Source organism: Oenanthe melanoleuca, chromosome 4, assembly GCF_029582105.1.
Source record: "Oenanthe melanoleuca isolate GR-GAL-2019-014 chromosome 4, OMel1.0, whole genome shotgun sequence".
NCBI lineage: Eukaryota > Metazoa > Chordata > Aves > Passeriformes > Muscicapidae > Oenanthe > Oenanthe melanoleuca.
Window position 1 is genome coordinate 43,859,136 of NC_079337.1, and position 18,943 is coordinate 43,878,078.

The following is an 18,943-nucleotide window of genomic DNA, read 5'->3' on the forward strand; positions in this document are numbered from 1 at the left end:
GGCAGACTGCCTCTGCCATGTGCCATTGCATGCCCTCAGCACATTTCCAGACAAGTCCTTGCTGAGGCCTTGAGACAGGGAGCAGATGATGTGTGGAGCTCATGCCCAACTCCCCGAGTCTGGTGTAGCAAGGGGCTAGAACTTTGCCCAAAATGGGTCTACCTCAGCCAGAAGGTGAGAAACTCACTGTCCACGCTGCCCAGCATGGACAGATATGCTCACAGGCACACACAGCCATGCCCTGTGCTTGGGAGAATGCTCTGCACCCAGGCTCTTGCATAGAGAGAGATTTTGGTACCCCCACCCTTCTCCCCACAGAGAGAAATAAGGAGCCCATTAGTCCTTATGTCTCACACAGCTGCTGAGCTTCCAGAGAGCAGGTGCACAGCTGAGCAGGATGTGAGGGCACAAGCACTTCCAGGGCTCTTTCCTGTCCCCCTGATGACAGGAAGTGTTGTGTGTCTGTGCAGGGTTACAGGATAAAGGCTCCTTTCAGCAAGGACACACAAAGAAGAGACAACCTCCTGTCTCTCGTATCTGAGGCGAGAGCCCAGGATGCTGCACCCCATCTCAATAAGGAGGGGGAGAGGGTAGATGGAGAGTTCATCTCCCAGCGAGTTCCCAGCAAGAAGAGTGATCACCCAAGGACAGAAAGTTGCTAACCTAGCCATTCACAGGGCATTCCCACTGGGAACCAAGACAGGCTTTTGTGCAGGAAGAGCAGCTGTCAAGTTTAGCTCTGATTTCAGGCTGAAATCTTGCAAGTCTCCTCTAATTCACATTCAGTTACATACACTGTGTAAAAATGACTACTGTGGGAGCACAGAACCACATTAAAAATCTGGTTTGATTCACAAAGGAGATGAGTTCAGCACAAGTTCTAAAAACCCTGTGGCCAGGGGCCTCTCCTGAGTGTGTGCAGATCAGCAGGCATCAACCCCCAGCACACACAGTGCCAAGGTCAAGGGCTTCATCTTGTGCAGAGACCCCAGTGCCCACCCACCCACTGCTGGAGCACCTCACCTGCTCTGTTTTGGGAGATAATGTGACTCCCCACAGCTGTCACTTGGTATCCTGGTCATTTGCTGCCAGCACTTCCTCACTATGCCCACTGGAAGGGCTCGGAGATGTGCATTACTGCCTGATGGCTGTGCAGAGAACTCAAAGACCTCTTGAGGCAAAAAATCCCTGAGCAAGACTGATTCTTTATAACCATCTTTCAATAAGTGAGTATAGACCCCTCACATATCCTTAAATTATATATCATTTATTGAAATATAGAGATCTTAATTTACAAGATTTTTTTCAAAGACAAAATATCAACAGGGGCATTTTTGAAATACATTTTGTGCCTACCATCACTCAGGCCAGTTTGCCCTTCTTCAAACATTTCACAACAGCCATCATTTTGGAAACACTTCCTTTTTTATTATTCTAAAATATAACTTTTGGACATTCAAAGTGCAACAGTTACCGTGCCTGTGGAATATATCACAGTAAAAAAAATATAAACAAAGGCAGTGATATAGCTGTCATAAATGTTTTGGCAGTATTCTAGAAGTCTATATAAAAATACTTATATACATATTGATGTATAACATCATCATATCTCACGTCCTTCATCATGTAATAGGACCATTTTGTACAAGTTGCAGACCACGCTGTAAGGAATTGGTTGGCCATTCCAAATCAAAAGCTGCATTTTGTAGGATAACACTGATTGTCATTATACAATTACTGTAGCAAAAGGTTTGGGAATATCTCTTCCAGTGGCTTCTCAAAAAGTAAGCCATAAAAAAAAAAAAAAAAGTCTGTAATACTGATAATATTGTGAAACTAAACAATTCATCCTCTCACACTTCTCTCTCTAGTAAATCCTCTCTCTTCCTCTCCTCATTCCAGTTTCCAGGCCAGCTTGTCTGATTCCAAGCCTGCAGAGAGCTGGGTTTGGCTAGACCCCTGCCACAGATACAATTGATCTGCACAATACTCATGACAAGATGGAGAATTTACATTACTGTGTACCAGAAAGTGAGCCAGATCTGATCCACCATTTGAGTCTAGCCTGAGATGCACTGTGAGATATAGAACAAGGCTGGTAAGGGGAAGGCAAATCTGCATGAAAATGTCTTTAGATTCCAGTAACCGATATAATAAAACATGCTGGGGCTGATTTTCAAACCCTGAAGAACACTAGGCCATGTGCAAAAATGCAGGTGAAATTGCTTGCCTAATTTGAATGTGTAGTTGTAAAGACTACACATGCAAATTCAAGCACGTGTCATCTCAAGTGGCCATTCAGATATCTGGGATATCCATAGATAATTTGTGTTTCCTCAATTCATAGTTCATAACTGGAGGGAGATTTCACACCATCTCATCTGTCCTGGCTATATCAAGAGTCTGTGTTTCACAGTTGTTCCCATACAAAGCTCAGTGACATGTTTGGCAAAAGCATGGTCCCAGGAAGACACTTGTTCTTGATCTGTCGAGTACAAGTAGAGATGCACCATCATTCACCATTCCTTCTGATTGTCAGCTTCCATCAGGGTTGAAAATGTGGGGGCTCCTCACTTCAGGTCCTGTTTTCACATTTGCTGTGATCTTGTGTGTGGCCTCAGCCAGGTGACAGCTGGAAACCCAGACCCAGAATTATTTGCCTGTGCAGCATCCCACGCTGTGACACTGCCAACGTTTGCTTTTATTTGATCTGTAACTGTCCACAAGTGAAGTCAAGGGGACTTAGGAAGCTTTTTGTAGGGCCATTTGAAGGTAAACTGTAGTTTAACATGGCAGCATGTTCTGTCAGTCACTCTTTCACACTTCCTAGGATAATACTGCAACACAGGAACGAGTTTACACTTCGTTTGCATTGGTTGTGTCATAACAGAGGCTGGCCATATCCTACCAGGTGCTCATTGCACTGAATTAAGGCAAAGTTTGAAAGTTGAGTACCAGAAAGGATGGGGCCCTTGGCAATGATGTACTTTTTTTCACATGTAAGTCTTCCAAAGCATCATATCTCAATTAGACATTGTACAGTGATAGCAGTAATCATAATACTTTGTTTGTATAAGTGGTGTAAAAACCAACAATTGCAGGCTGAGAGCAGATTCATTTTCATGCACCTTCTTTCAAACAACACTCCTAGAAGCATTTACCTTCTGTAGTTACAGTCTGCAAAGATAGTAGAGTTTTCTGCTCCTGCTTAAACTTGAAAACTAAGACAAGAATATTTTCTGTTTATTTATTTCTGCTTATTTGAACTTTCATTTCAGGCTAGGAGAAATGTCTTTATTCCTTGAACAGTTCAAATATCAAATCAATTTTTCACAGCTAACATCAGGATAAGATTTGTTTTGAGTATTCATGAAACACTAATAATGGGGTATTGCTGGTGGTTTATCATAATCTTCCATCCTCCAGCATCTTAGAAATTTGGCATAAAATTTTTTTTAATTTAAATTTTTAGAACCTCACTTAAAAGAGGAAAATGAATTTCTTCTAGTATATCTGACTAGAAAAGCTACTCAGATCATGAAAGAAAAAATCGTAAATTTTTTCTCCATGTTAAAGTAGTTTTAGCTAACCAGAACAATTAGCATTCTGTGTAGATAAAAAAAAAAAATTTCAAAAAAATTTTTGGGGGTGGAAATTTCTCCCCTGCACTTAAAAAAGTGTTTTGATGCTGTGCTTTTACTGAAGGACAATGGATTGTAAAATATACATTTAGTGTTACTGAAAACAGTAGTAGTATTATTTTGAAAACAGCTACCTTCTATAGTTAATAAAGACTTACTAGGTTTCTAACACCTATTATAGACTGACTTTTAATTATCATTATTATTATCATTATTATTCCCCTTTAATTGCATTAATGGTAGAAAGTAACATGTTTTATAGTACCAGTCAGTCCCTTGTGGTTTTAGACCTTTTTTGGTCCAAAAGTGGTTTTTGCATGTTCTTCAATTCACATGATAGTTCAACAGCAGCTGACATTGAGATTGAGGGAGGAAGTACACAGAATTCATGAATGACCTCTTCTAAAATCCATGGCATACGTTCAATGTGCACCTCAAAAGATCCTTGAGCAGACAGTTATTTACATAATTACAATGGTGAAGTATTGCTGCAGTGGAAAATTGATCCATCAAAGTCATATGAATGCCCTTGAAACACAAAACTGGTCGGTTTGTGGCTTTTCCCTTCATCCTCCTACCAGCTGGAATGGCAAACAACACTGAGATGCTACTGAAGTACTGCAAGAAGCAACACTAAAAAAATCCATCTTCAACATGTCTCTTTCATTTACACTCAGGTTGATTCCTGTGCCCATTTCTGGGAGTTCCTTTCTACAAATCCGCCTTTTCTTCACACCCTCGACGTTGCAATAAAGTGGTTTTCTCTTGGAGCAGGAGTCTGTGGGCAGCACGGGGAGCTTCCCTGTGTGCAGAGCTGGCAGCTGCCAGTGGGGCTACAGGAAGCTGTCCTCCACCAGGTCTGAGGGGTCGATCCCAATGTCGTCCATCATGTCAATGTCCTCAATGGTCTCGTCCTCTCTCTTGATGAAGGTGGAGCTACTGGAACCTGTCTCAATGGCACTTTCTTCAGATGTCTGTGAACTGGAAGAGACAAATATCTCAGAGATCCTGTGGCTGGGTAAATACTCCAGTCTCTAGCAGAGCTGAATGCTACCTCCCCAGATGCTTTCTGACCCATGGTGCACCCTTAGGTTTCCTAGGACATGACAAATCTTGTAAATCAAAAGTAATAAACCACCTTGAAATTCAAAGGAGCATGCTGTTCTTATGTTCCTCCAAGCACTCTTAGCCAGACACTTGTTGGAGAAATACTTTTATGACACTACTGTGACAATAGGTCACTTAGATAAATCTAAAGAGGTCAGGTGAAAATAAGATAGCAATACCAACAGTAAGATAAGGATAACAAGATTGTGTCTTAATTTTGATAGTACTTTTAGGGACTTCTTTATTTCCTCCCTTGAATAAAGCACAGAAATATACAAACAAAACAAAAAAAAAAAAAGACATTTTAGGTTGCTGAATCTATATATGATGAATTAAGTGCTGAATTAATTCTGCACCATTCACAGTTAGGGTCACACAGTGTTGTGTTGTGTTGTGTTGTGTTGTGTTGTGTTGTGTTGTGTTGTGTTGTGTTGTGTTGTGTTGTGCTGTGCTGTGCTGTTGTGCTGTAGTGGCATTGGTCATGCAAATTGACAAGAGAGAAGTAAAAATGAAAGTTCTGGACACCCTGCTTTCATAGAAAACTATACCATATTATCAACAACTTCTCCCAGATTTTGGAACTTGTCTCATATAAACAAATGAATCCTTTGAGGTCTCATATGAAGCTCCAAGGAGGCAAGATATGTTGCAAAATGTGCCCACAGATCCACCAGACAACCACTGTGACTTGACCAAGCTGTTAAAGGAATCCCAAAAATGCACAGAAGCACCCTACCGGCTGTCTCATTACTTTGGCAACCACAAAACAGGCAAAATAGAATTTTTCCCATTGAATACACTGTGGCCAGTCATACTACCATATTTATATGTGGCTCCCCCAATAAGTAGTTTCAACAGAGCTAAGGAAACCATTTGCAGAGTATGATGCTGGGAAGTGTAAATGGACATTGCCAAATGACCCCAAATGGTGACTGTGGGCTAAGGGATCTGTCTGTAAACTGCACCTACCTGTGTCTGTTTCTTTTGCCAAGCTCATCTTCAGAAACAGGGTCAATGTCAGGCAGGGGAATGATGTATCCACTGTCAGCACTCAGCCTCTGCTCATCAAATCCACTCTCCCTGTCCTTTAGCTTGTCTTCATTCTTGTAGGTCACACCAATGTAAGCATTGTCACAGTCCCCTCTCATGCGTGTGACAGCTGGGTGATCACTTTTCAGGAAGTCCAGATGGATCTTCTCGTAGCTCTGAAAATGTTAATTTCAACCCCCTCATTAGGTGCTATTCAGTAAGGCTGCCTTCCTTCAGACGGGCAGCTGTGATTCATTAGCCTAGCAAATAATCTGCCCTATGAGCCAGCAACACTGGATAGAGAAGTCCGGAATCTTCAATTGCTTTGAAGTGAGAAGTGACACATAAGTTTTAGATTATGCAGGAGCAAAGTTTTGTGGCAGCACAAAGCAGACAAATAGATGTGAAGGAAGGGTAGGGAGAAGGGAGTTAAGGTAGGTGGGAAAAATGAAACACTGAGTGATGGGGCAAGCACAACTTGTTCAGAGCTGTCAGAAGTGTGAGGGGAAAACTTGCTGGTTTCAGGGTCCAAAGAGGGAAGCAGGGAGATTATACACATGAGGCAAGAAGTCCCTTTTATAGAACTATTTCACAACCTACAAAATCCCATGAAAATATATAGAACTAGGTCTCCAGTAGAAAAAAAATGAATTGTTAGGATTTAATTAGACATGAAGAGTTCTGCTTCCCAGTTAATACTGCAGAATGGTTTCTCTCAGCAAGAGAGAATGAAGAAACTGAACATGAATCCCTGTGCCAATCACATCATTCAGATAGGTTAGAATGTGCCAGCTCAGTGCTCATGGCTCTCATGGCTGGAACAATGCTTATAATTCCCTCCAAAGCAGTATACAGAAAACACAGATAAAATTACAAGGAGCAAACCTTTTTGTATTCTCCAGGCAACAAGCTCTCCACAATTTCACTCAAATGGTAGAAAGAAGGTCTTTTCTCTGGTTCACTGTTCCAGCACTTCACCATTATCTCATACCTGCAGATAAGAAGGAAACCAGTTCAACCAGCTGGTAGAGGAACATAACTGATCAAACAGAAACAAAAGCCAAAATTCTCTGGAGGCTGGGCAGGTGTGAAAAAGCCAAATGCACACATACACTTCATTGGTAGCATGGTCAGGTTTGGCCATTCGATATCCACTCTTGATCTTATTGTAGAAAGTAGAATCAACCATCATGCCAGGATATGGTGTGCCACCTGCAGATAAAAGAGAAGCAAAAGTGCTACTCTGTACTTGACCATCCATGAAGAATTCCCAAATACTGTCTTCCTGTCCATGCCATGAGCTGTTAACACTATAATTAAACATGACATCAGAACGATTCTTTCCTAGACAGTGTTTCACATCAGAGCTTTTGTCTTGGTGACATTAAGCCCTAACGTGAAACGCTGGCTAGTAAAGATTGAAGTAGGTGTTAGTTAGGAAAAAAAACCTTTACAGTGTTTATAGAATGCATTGGGGACAGAGACTGGGTGATACCTGGATCAGGTCATCAGTCTGCATTTGGCATGGCTGAGGTCACTAGCTGAAGTCACATGGTAGCAAGATGCAAAAATTTGCCTTCTTAACAAGCACTGCTGAGGATATGTTTTGCTTTCCAAAAAGCAACTGTTTTCTCAGATGGAGGAGCCATGCTATGATATTACTTCAGAAACCTCTGCCCTTTCAAAAGCAGGATTTTCACCTGAAACTGAGCTCCAGAACCTCCATTACAGGTGGAGCAGTAAAGTGCAGTGCCTCAGTTCCTGCACTGACCAATGCCTCCCAGGGATATGGGGAAATGGCTATTTACAGGATCCTATGATGCCCAGAGTTTACAGGAATCAATACCATAAATAGTGGTGCAACTGTTGTTTTCTGAGAAGCAGTTATGTGACAACTTATTCTAGCAAATAACATTAGGCTGGGGGCTGCCGTGGGGCAGCAGTAGATGCCACACAGGCATGAGTAATCCTGCTGGCAGTAAATCTGGGCAATGCATGCTCGCTGAAGCTGGCCATCCACCCATCCAGGAGGCTAATTAATGAGGCTGAGGAGAGAGCCAGGCTGTTCCCAGCTGGGAGCTGTACATTGTCTGCAACTGCTATATACTGTCATAACCACTTTACACTGCCATAAACCAACTGTGTGAACAGTGTTGACCTGGAAATGAGAAATCGGTGTCCCAGAAGATTGACATTTATTTTCATTCTGTAATGGGACTAAGACAGGCTCTTTTGAAATCTGTATGAAGAGGCTGTTCCAAAGCAGCTGCTGAGCTGGGCTGCAGCCCCAGGCATCCCATTGCAAGGGAGAAATATGTTCCTTCTCATATTAGACAGAAAATCAATCCTGTTGTGGCACACCAATACTTTTCCACAAAAGATTTTCACTCAGTTCCTTTAGTTTTACAGAAAAAAAGTATATTGCTAAAACAATCAAACAGATAAATGAAAAACAAAACCCCCAAACAAACAAACAAAAAAATCCATATCAAAACTAAAGAGAACTTTGGGAAAGTATGGACATTTCACTTCACACCTAACACTGGAATCTGAAATCTTAGAACAGTAGAAGAACAACTAACAATGGATTTCACACACATATTTTTATATGCAGAATTTGAAATACATATGTAGAACAGTTTGAATTGAAACAACTTAATCACTACACATAGGAAAATATTCACAGTACATACCAAGAGAAAATATTTCCCACAGCAGAATGCCATAAGACCAGACATCACTCAATGTTGTGTACAGGTTGTCAAAAATACTTTCAGGTGCCATCCATTTTACTGGGAGAAAAGTCTGTAATAAAAATAAATAAAGCCCAAACACAAGAGATTAGTCATTAAATAAATGCTTACCACTGCAATTGTTGTTTGATAGCCAGGAATAACATCTCTCTATAAGAAAAATAATGTTAACCTTGGTAGTGTTTGTTTTTAATTCAATTTAATACAGAGGTATCAGGGTTATAAGCAATGCTACTTGTTGCCCTGCATAAAAACTAGTTAAACCATAAGAGTATTCATTTCATTACTACCAAATGACCAGGTAGCAAATGATTGAATGCATGATGCAAAATCTGGCAGTGGTGAACTAGGTCTGATATGTCATTGTTTGACAGTTCCCTAATAATTTATCCAGTCACAAAACCTGCCAGTTAAAAATATCAGACTGTGAAGTCCTAAATGTGTATTTTTTGGCTTTAAAACAGAGTTAGAAAAGTTACAGGAATTAATGATCTGAAAATAAATTGTTCTGAAACACATTCATCCCAATGGTCAATTACTGAAACCAACCCTGAATGGCAAGAACATGAAATAGCATTTAAAACTGACAGTTTTCATTTCAGTTAAAGCAGAGCTCCAGAGATTAAGTACATACACTGCCCTTGGAGACATAGTTGGAATCATGCATGATGTCTCTAGCCAGCCCAAAGTCACAGATCTTTACGATTTTTCCTTGAGCCAGGAGGACATTACGAGCAGCCAGGTCACGGTGCACACACTGTATGGAGACAAATGAAGTTGTTCAAGGACATGCTTCTTCCATGAGGGCCTCTGCCCTTACAAAAGGCTTGACTTTCTAGGCACAGAACTAACAAGACCTTCTACTAAACAAGCACCTGCTAACAGGGGCAGGGAGGCAGCAGGCTCCAGGACCAGTGAGGTCTCACACAAATGCATTTTAGGAGGGAGGAGGCAAAAGTGAGGTCACCCTTTCCATTCTACCCATCATGTACTAATGCTATGTCTGTGCTTCTGACCATGCTGGTTAGTGACTACATGGACCCATCACCCAGACCCTGCTTTGATCTTCCACCACCTCTGGCACCCTGACTCCAGCAATGTCACAGGATGCAGCAGGGAAAGACAAGTGACTGCTGCTTTGATTTTCCCCCCACCATGGAAAAAATCAAATCCCACTCTATTTCCAGGTTAGTGAAAAAGCTGTCTATGTCTCAAAAAAGAATACTATGTTGTCTCATATGTTCAAAATCTAAATTTAAAACCATAGCTGCAGAAGACATTTTTACACCTTATTCCATTTTGATTACTTTTTTATTTACTTACATTTTTAGAAGCCAAGAATTCCATTCCCCTTGCAACCTGGTAGGTGAAGCTCAGCAAATCCAGCAGGCTGAGACCCTCTGAACTGTCATCTGAAAGAAGGTTTTTGACTTCTGATTCTATTGAAAAAAGAAGAAAAATGTGGTTTTGCTGTAGAATGTGAAAGTAGAATCCATCTTCCTCTACCTACCATGATTCTGAGCTGGTAATTTTAGCAGAGAACCATGACCAAAACAGTCTTTTCATAGTAACTATTACCACTTCTAATGTCTGCATCAGCCACTGGCACATACTGGGTTTTTAAAAACAGCCAGTATTAAATAGCAGGTTTGAGTTTTCTCCTGTCTGTAATTTTTCTCCCTGAGAAGTGTAGGAAAAAGCAAAGTGAAAAAAGAGTGTTAATGGACATTACTGGACTGTCACACAGGTTGTTTACTCAGTGTGTGGTGCAAAAATATTTGTTTAGAGGTGATGCCTTCATTAGGGTTTTTTGCATGCATGTACATTCTTATCCTTTTACTTTTGCTGAACACTGTTGTTTCCCAGGAAGTATCCACTGGGACTAATCCAATACCAGCAAAAAGGGTCAGTAAGTCTATGGCAACAGTTCTTGTTTCTTTTATGAAAAATGCCAGAAAAAAGCCAGTCAGAATTCAGTGATTCATTTTCTGTGACAGTCCTAGAGCATGAGTACATAAGTCTGCCATGTAAATCTGGGACTGGATATGGTTCAGTTTCTGAGGCCTGGGGGCAGAAGTGATGGTGTCTGTTTTTAAAGAAAAGCATATCTGGTTTCTGAGAACAGGAACAGGGAATAGGATGTATGCATTATCTTCATTACATAATCCAGGAAAGTATTTGGGAGTGTTCTGCATTTGGTAAGTGTCACTTAATGCAAAATGTAAGTGGAAATAGTGCAATTTAAACTATTATTATTATTGGTCGTTGCTATTGCTCAAAATCCTTCAAACTACAAGACTGATAAAATCACTGCCTCCAAAGAGTGCCTACAGCTCCATTGCAGAGCAGAACAACACAGTGCTTCAGCACAGAAATAAATACACAACAGGACCCCTTCTGCACCAGCAACATGCATTCCCACCCCAGGAAGGAAGCAGAAAGGAGCAGAAAGGAAGAACACAACCACAAGCTTTTAGCTTACAGCTTATGCTCACACTCTTGCTGAACACAGCTTGTGCAGCAGTTTGTGTGCATTTAGAGGACAAAAATAAGGTATGTGTTTACACCAGAGTAATTTGTATTAATGATATACATGCAGAAGGGACAGTTCTACATTACCTGACAGGGATTTCTTCTTATATGAAGCTGGCCGATCATACACAGATCTCTGAATATCAGAATATTTAGAGCCCTCCTTCCTTTCCAGCATTGGCACATACTGAGTGGTATCAGCTTGTTTCATGTCCATGTATTCTCCAGTGTTTTCAAATGATAGTATCACATAACTGAAATTGGAAAAAAAATACAAGTGTGTCAGCTAGTGGCTTCCCTGTTGCAGCATATGCATATCTAACCATTCACTTAAGGTGAATGCATTGTACTGGTGGGAAATTCAACAGCAGGCTTCTTGTTAGGGAATATATCTATCTATATATATAAAGATCATTACCACATATCATATGTATTACTGTAGTCAGATACAAGGGTTTCAAACTTAGGCTTTTGCCAATAGTCAGGTATGTAACCATGCCCTATTTCCAAAAATCCCACTGAACTCAAGCATCACTACCTAGGGCTTTTAGCCCAAGGTATTCCAAATGATAGGTGTAATTTTTTCACCCAGACAGTTTGCACCAAATCCAGTCCTGCTGAGCAAACCTACTCCCAGATAAATTACACTGGCTTTATTCAGCTACCAAGTCAGTTAATCTATTTGTCTAAGTGATTTTTTGAATGAATCTCTGTTCACCTTTTAAATCCTGGCTCATTTTATGGCATTACATTATTGCTGAATGTACCATGACAAATTTCCTCAACCATCATCTGGAAAAAGTTCTGGGATGGACATTAACCATTAGGACACTGTTGAGACTGGTTAAGCCGTTGGTGGATAAAGAAGAATACTTGAGATTGGAGAACAAGTTCTGCCAGGTTGTTGAAGGAAGAGAATTTTAGACAGTGGAAATTCCCCAAGCATGGTAACAAGGAGACAGGTAGATGCACTTTACTTTTAAAAGTTTTTGGCATGTAGAGCCAAAAGGATATTTTTGTTGTTGTTTTTTTGTTTGGTTGGTGTTGTTGTTGTTTTAAAGAAGAAGAAGAAGAAGAAACACTGGGCTGTGATTTATTATTAAGTCTTTGGGACATAAGGATATCTGTGGAGAAACCACAGGGGTCCTCAGACTGCAGGCATGTCTACATGCAGGCAACACAAATCTAGGATACATGTCAGAGAGATTGAATAAAAACTGTTGAAATCTTCCCAGACCTACGAAATCTGACAAATAAAAGTCTAACAAGAAAATGTAGGGAGGAGTTTGAACCTATGAATGCAACAAGGGTTAATAAGGACTTAAGTCATTAAGTTGCAGATCATGTATTTCTTTTTTTTTTCATTTTTCTCCCACCTTCTTGTGCTTTCATCAGCAGGGTTCATCCCAAAGATATCCAAATCTTTTTTAGGCTTTTCTGGGTGTCGGTTCAGGAAATTATCCCTATTCTTATGCAGGTAGTTCACCAAATCACCATAAAAACAGTATTCAGTGATGATGTAAATAGGACCTGTTAAAATAAAGCAAAATTATGCATTGATGAGTGCAGTTTTTGAAAAACAGAAACAAATACAAAAATACTCCAAAACTAGTAGAAAATAGAATAGTGAGTTAACACATTTCTATCTACTAAGTTATGACTGCAATTACTATAAAATATCAAGAGGTTTTGTGAAACTTATATTTGTTTATATTTATTGGTAAATCCTCTACTTGAAACCTGTGTTGATGCCTGGAAATATAACACAAACTTTTCCAAACAAAGTTAGAATGGTAATATAAAAACCTTCAGGTACACAATATGGAAAAAGAAAAAAAAAAAAAGTGTGTCCCAAATTCAAATAGTATAGTTTTATAAAATAGGACAATTAGAATATCTAGTCAATATTGTCCAATTAGAGGAGCAGTTGATGAGATAATCTCCCCCCAGGTTCTGTCCCATTGGAGCTCTCCCTCTGATGTCCTATCCTACCTTTATTGTGTCTATAGTTACATGGTGCAAAATAAAAATCCTTAGTAAACTAACAGGCAAGACTAGATAAAATTTAAGGAAGGCATCAATAAGCATTTGTTCACTGTGGGAAAGAAAGCTGGAAAAGTACTAGAAGTTATATCTAGGCATTTAACAGTCTACAAAGCTACAAATATATTAAGATTACATAAAAAGCTAAAAATCTTTAGGCATCAATGTGCTTGTTAAATTCTGAATGATGACCCCATAGCAGTCCTTTACTTTGTCAGCCAAACTCACCTGATTTTGTACATGCTCCAAGCAGATTCACAATATTCAGGTGGGGGCCAAGATGTGTCATTATCTTCAGTTCAGACATGAGTGCCTGTTTTTCACTGGATCTAGCTGTAGCTGTAGAAGAAACACATTAGAGACTCAGAGGGAGAAGTCACCATTTTCATATGAACAAAAGATTTCTCCTTGCTTGCCTCATTGGAGCATTGCTGCCACCATATCCTTTACTTGATACATGTCTTTCTTAAGCCTTAGAGAAGAACCACAAATGATTAATAAAGGACTCACTTGATGCAGCTCAGTAGCTGACCCAGTGTGTTTGTCCCTCTCCAGGGATGTAGTGGATTGCCCATGTGGCACAGAAGCACTCTACAAGCTGCTCATTCAACACAAGCAAGCTCCCCATGGTTCCTATAGACTCACTGCCTCAGATTCTCAGTTCTCATGAACCAGAAATCTTCAGTGAACTTAAGGCTCTTTTGCATGACCTGCCTATTTTCCTTGTGGCATAGCCCTTATTTTTTCACAGGCACTCATGGTTACTTTATCTTTCCCAATATTTGTTGAGTTATTGTAGCTGTTCAGCTAAACCTAAACATTGGATGTTTCCAAAAGCCTGGGTACCTTCGGGCTTGAAATGCCATAAAGCAATCTAACATGTAATTTTTTTAATCCTGTCATTTCACCATTCATTTTTTACTTTAGATACGAAGAATTGATTTCTAGCTAGCTTGGGAAATGGAACCATGACAACTTACGTTTCAGCATTTTCACAGCCACTTTCATCACTGGCTGAGAGCGACTCAATCCATATGCAGTCCCTTCAACTACTTTTCCAAATGCACCTGAACCAAGGATCCGACCTGAACACAAGGGAGAGCATTATTAGTTTCAGAAGGTGACAACAATTCAGCTCCTTTCCTGTCTCCAAGTTGATCCTTGTGTGGAAAGGACACATTCCCTTAGACAGACTACCAGTATTATTGCTATTATTGCTGTTTTTAAGGCAGAAAAAGCAGATGTGAAATGCTGTCATTAAGTATAATTCTTAAAAAGGTGCAAGCAAACATCAAGAGCACACCTGCACCTGGAAGCTCAGCTCTTTCAAATTCATCCCTTCCTGTGCTCTGCCATCTTCACTTTATCCTCTCACATCATGGATTGTCCTAGGTTTGAGCTGACCTCCTTGCCTGAGCCATCACCTGATTACAATACAGGTGTGTTCCTGACTTACAAAACTGAATTGGGTCCCTCAGCTGTAGTTTTGGTCTATTATATAAAGCTGGATACGTCCAACAGTAAAATGGACTAAAGCACATCAATAGCACATACAGAAGTAGACAGGCAGCAGCATTTCAGATCTGCAAGAAGCTGAAATACATGTTGATCACATATGAGGGGAAACTTCTCTGAAGTTTAATGTACAAGTGTGTTTCATCTGCTGGAAGAAATTGTATTGCAAATTTCCAAGTGCTGTAATGAAACAGCTAATGTTTATAGACCCTTTACTCTTCCCACAATCAATTTAGAAAAAGTTTGGGATTAATATATCCTGTCTTCTAATTTGGATACAGTCTCCAGAAGAATTTTGTACAGATTGAGGGAGATTTTAGAGAAACATGAACTGCTCAAACATACTCCAAAATACTGTATTTCATAGCTTCTGCATTGAAAACCAAGTCCATTGAGGGAGCACTTAGTGAACAAACCTGTATAGGATGTCCAGATGCCAGAATGTAATCACATGCCTGACAAGCTGTCACTTTGATTTTATGTTATTTTTTAAGCACAGAAAAAAATAAGTAGTGGATTTCACTATGGAGATATACAGCATTTTGCCTTTGACGTTCGTTTGCAGTTTGAACTTGTCACCTCTTACACTTCTGAAGGTGTTATCTGGCATGCAATGCCATATGTTTCTGTTATCCTCTAGCTACTGCCCCCACTTTTATTGCACACATGCTTTTGAAAGAAAATTTCCAGCCAAACAATATCTACATCATTAACAAGCACAAGAAATGGTTAAAGAATGCTTAGCTAGGTTAACACTGGTGAACCTCTCCAAGATTATGACAGCATAGTTTGTCATGCCCACAGAAACTGTGTGATTTCTTTTCAAGATTCCCGTGCTCCAAAGGTTACCCTTCCCAATCAGGATGTGAGAAAGCTTCACACTAAATTTCAGACTAATTCAAACAACCTGAGTTTGAAATTTGGCCCCTGAAACTTTTCAGACTGAAGGTCTGGGAGCCATATGGCAGGATGCAGCCCTTCAGAATGTGATGGCATTTGCTGATGCTCCTTGATCTTCTTGTCTTCACAAGCCAATTCCTCCCCAAAACCATATTGTCAGCTGAGCAAGAGGCACACATCTCCCTCTCTATCACCTCTGCTGGGCTGGGGTGCATGTGGAGACAGTGAGAGCACTTCCAGAATGGCAGGGAGCCATCATTGCTATTTCCCCTTTTCAACCCTCTCTGCAGATGTAGCCCAAAGCCCCATGTCTTTTGCATTTGCAATTTGGAGCCAGGTGGGAGCTAACTGCCCAAGAACTGGAAGCATCTGTAATACCATTATGTTCTTGATAAGAGTTTCATTGAAGCTCAGAATTATAGTGTGAGTTTATTTTTCAGTACAGAGGCACTGCTGAGATCTGCTCGCTGAGGGAGCAGTGCTGCTTCACCACCACAGAGGGACAGTGCAGACACAGCAGCAGCTCAAGACCCCTCAAACTAGTGGAGGAACAGCAGCTAATTCAGCCTCTGGACCCATCCACAGAGCTTATTTGCTGTGCCTGCCAGAGAGGTGCTGCTTTTCTGCTCAGAGGACACAAGGGTGAAGTGTGTGAATTTGTTCCAGATGCAACCATCTCAGGTGGATGTTTCTTCTGCTAAAATTGGCCTGGGGTAATTAACCTACCCCAAATGAAACCATAAGTCTCTTAGTCTATATTAAAAGCCAAAAAAGTGTCAAGCTTTATAATCTACACCCAGTTTCAAGACTCATGAAATGAGGTACCACTGATCAGTGTCTCTGACTGTTGTGTGACTTGAATCTTAACTTGTCTTATTCAAATGGGCACAGGTCAGATTCTGTGTCAGACCACCATTTCATTTTATTAAGGTCACCAGGACAAATAAATGCCTTGCTGGGAAGTGATGAGAGCAATTCTGCTGTCTGTACAGCCACCCTGGTATCCTGAGCAGCAGCACTCTGACCCCATCCCTCAAAAGGTGCTGCTCTCAGCTCTGTCAGCCAGATGAGGAGGTCCAGGTCCTGCTGGGACCTCACTAATTCTCAGCAGAGCCAGCAGAAGGCAGTGGTGTTCAAACAGCTCATGGCATTATGTGCTGTTCCTTCTGCTACACATCTCCTGGATTTGCACTGGTTCATGAGCCCTTTAAACAGCAGTGCACTGCACACACTGTGGATCAGTGATTGCAAAAGGAAATTTGTAGTGTAGCCCAAATTTGTCAATCCAGCCAGCATTCAGAGTTGGTGTTTAACACAACACTGCACTCCAGGCACTACTGGCTAGAAAAAAAACAAATAAATGCCAGCTGGCTTCCACAGCTAGGATGGGAAACACTCATCTGGCAGAGCCAAAATGGGTTTGTAACCTGCTTCAGAGGCTCCCTGAACTAAAGGTGTAATTGCTTTGCTGTCATCTCCCACTTAGATAAGAGACAATCCACACAAACCAGAATTGTCAGCCCCAGAAACACAAGAGGGGCCCCCCCTCACCATTGAGCATTTAATATGGCAAAAGTGCTGGTGGGTAAGCATGTCAAGTAAAGCAGTTGTGCAATCCAGATTGCCAAAAGGATTTGGGGCACTGGGTTTAAAGTTACTGACTATTCTGCATACACTTGCAAACAAGAAGGCGTTGAAGCAGGCTGGTGCTCATGAGTCAGAGGGAGACAAAGTCACAATGGTGGTCTTCAACAACTCAGATCTGACAAATCCTGTTTAAGCATATAATTAAAGTCTGGGTTGTAATAAAATAATTCCATAAAACATTCATCTTCCTCTAGTCTTCAATTAGCAACATGAATTTAATTAAAGGATATTGTTCCTGAACCGGAAATTTTTCTCCTGCTTCTTTCAAGAATTAACTCTTTCTCTGTGATGGTGAAGAATTATACCAGGGGAGTATATTTCTAGAAATATATCAAACAAAAGACACATTTCTTCTTCTTCTCCTGTGTTTTGCAATACAGTTTGGTGCACAGATATCTCCAAGAGAGGGAAGCCTTGTATGTTTAACCACTAACTGGATGGAACATTAAAATTTTCTATAGTCATTACACTTTCAATGATAAAAATGAGAGATTGGGCCAGCCTTGAGGAATTAATTATGACTGAGTTCTGTGTGAATTCCAATGAGGAATAGCAAAGCAAGAAAGCAGAAGGGGAAGGAAAAAGAAAGAAGGACAGTAGCCACAAAAATATGCAGTTACTCAGCACTGATACGTGCATGGCATGGATTAATAATTTTAAAAATATTTTTAATAAAACTACATAACTAGTTGCAGATTTTCTTGGCATCTGCACATAAGTATATAAATGTCTTGCAGATTAAAAGTACTGACATCCTTCTTATGGATGCCTTAGCAGAAGTGAGGGTTTAAAAGGGTGTTTAAGCCTCATAGGGTTGGACACCGCACACAGGGCATGTGGAGGAGAACTGGAACAGAGGCACAGGAGACACTAATACAAGGACCTCAGGGCTGATGCCACTGTAGAAGAGGATCAGGAAGGAGAACTGAGGAGAACAGACAGACACAGCAGGACTCTGGACTTTGTGGCCATAACTTCCATTGCAAATCCTTCAGAGACCTCAGAATGGTCACTGAATATCTTTCTCCCCAAAGAAGGGAGAGGCTAGTCCCTTACAGAAAACTTACCAAGCACTAACCCATCTCGAGGGAACTCCCATCTGGAGTCGTAAGGCAGTTGCATTGGGTCCACATAAATGTACTCGTGGCCATCAGGGCTGATAGACTCAATGACTCTCCATCTAATCTCATACCTTGGCTTCTGCAGAGCACATTGAATGCAAAACCAAGCATTAGTCCTGGACCTGACTTTAGAGCAGATCAAAACCCAGCGGGGCTCAGCACCCAAACTGAAACACTTTTCTACATACCTGTTTCCATATGATGACCAGGACAATCAGGGAGATTATCACAATCACTAACAGCACTAGGACAGCAGCAGCCACTGTTAGCTCGGATCTCAAGGCTGTGGAGCAAAAAGATAGACATTATTTTCCTCATGAGCCATGAGGAGCATCCCACACAGAAGACACCCACCTCCCCACACATCCACCTCTGCAGTTCCTGTGTCCTGCAGAAGCGGCAGGAGCAGCTCCTGAGGCTGGTGACTATAAAGTCTTTCCAAGCCCAGAGCTGCTCCGCCATCTTGTTTCCAAACCAAATGCAGATTGTCTAGAAGAATGTCCCATAGCCACTACTAGCATGGTAAAATGAATTATGGAACCACATCATGAGCAAAAAGCAGATGCATCATAAAGACCTGTAAATTGCCTCATCCTCAGAAATACCAGGGTGGAAAAAAATCCACTTTAATTAATTATCTACAACAATTCATATT

The 18,943-nt window shown here is 40.8% G+C and overlaps 1 protein-coding gene across 1 annotated transcript in view; it reads right to left on the minus strand.

Moving 5' to 3' along the window:
- Positions 1-1,246: 1,246 nt before the first annotated feature.
- PDGFRA (platelet derived growth factor receptor alpha) overlaps positions 1,247-18,943 on the minus strand; it is a 34,369-nt gene continuing 16,672 nt past the window's right edge. Inside the window, exons 11-23 of the mRNA XM_056490499.1 lie at positions 18,477-18,571; positions 18,235-18,367; positions 14,086-14,190; positions 13,334-13,444; positions 12,439-12,592; positions 11,150-11,316; positions 9,854-9,969; positions 9,165-9,287; positions 8,471-8,582; positions 6,890-6,989; positions 6,663-6,768; positions 5,718-5,953; positions 1,247-4,622 (exon numbers count right to left, since the gene is read on the minus strand). Of these exons, the coding sequence (XP_056346474.1) occupies positions 4,475-4,622; positions 5,718-5,953; positions 6,663-6,768; positions 6,890-6,989; positions 8,471-8,582; positions 9,165-9,287; positions 9,854-9,969; positions 11,150-11,316; positions 12,439-12,592; positions 13,334-13,444; positions 14,086-14,190; positions 18,235-18,367; positions 18,477-18,571 (1,706 nt within the window). The 3' untranslated portion in view covers positions 1,247-4,474. The remainder of the gene's footprint in view (positions 4,623-5,717; positions 5,954-6,662; positions 6,769-6,889; positions 6,990-8,470; positions 8,583-9,164; positions 9,288-9,853; positions 9,970-11,149; positions 11,317-12,438; positions 12,593-13,333; positions 13,445-14,085; positions 14,191-18,234; positions 18,368-18,476; positions 18,572-18,943) is intronic.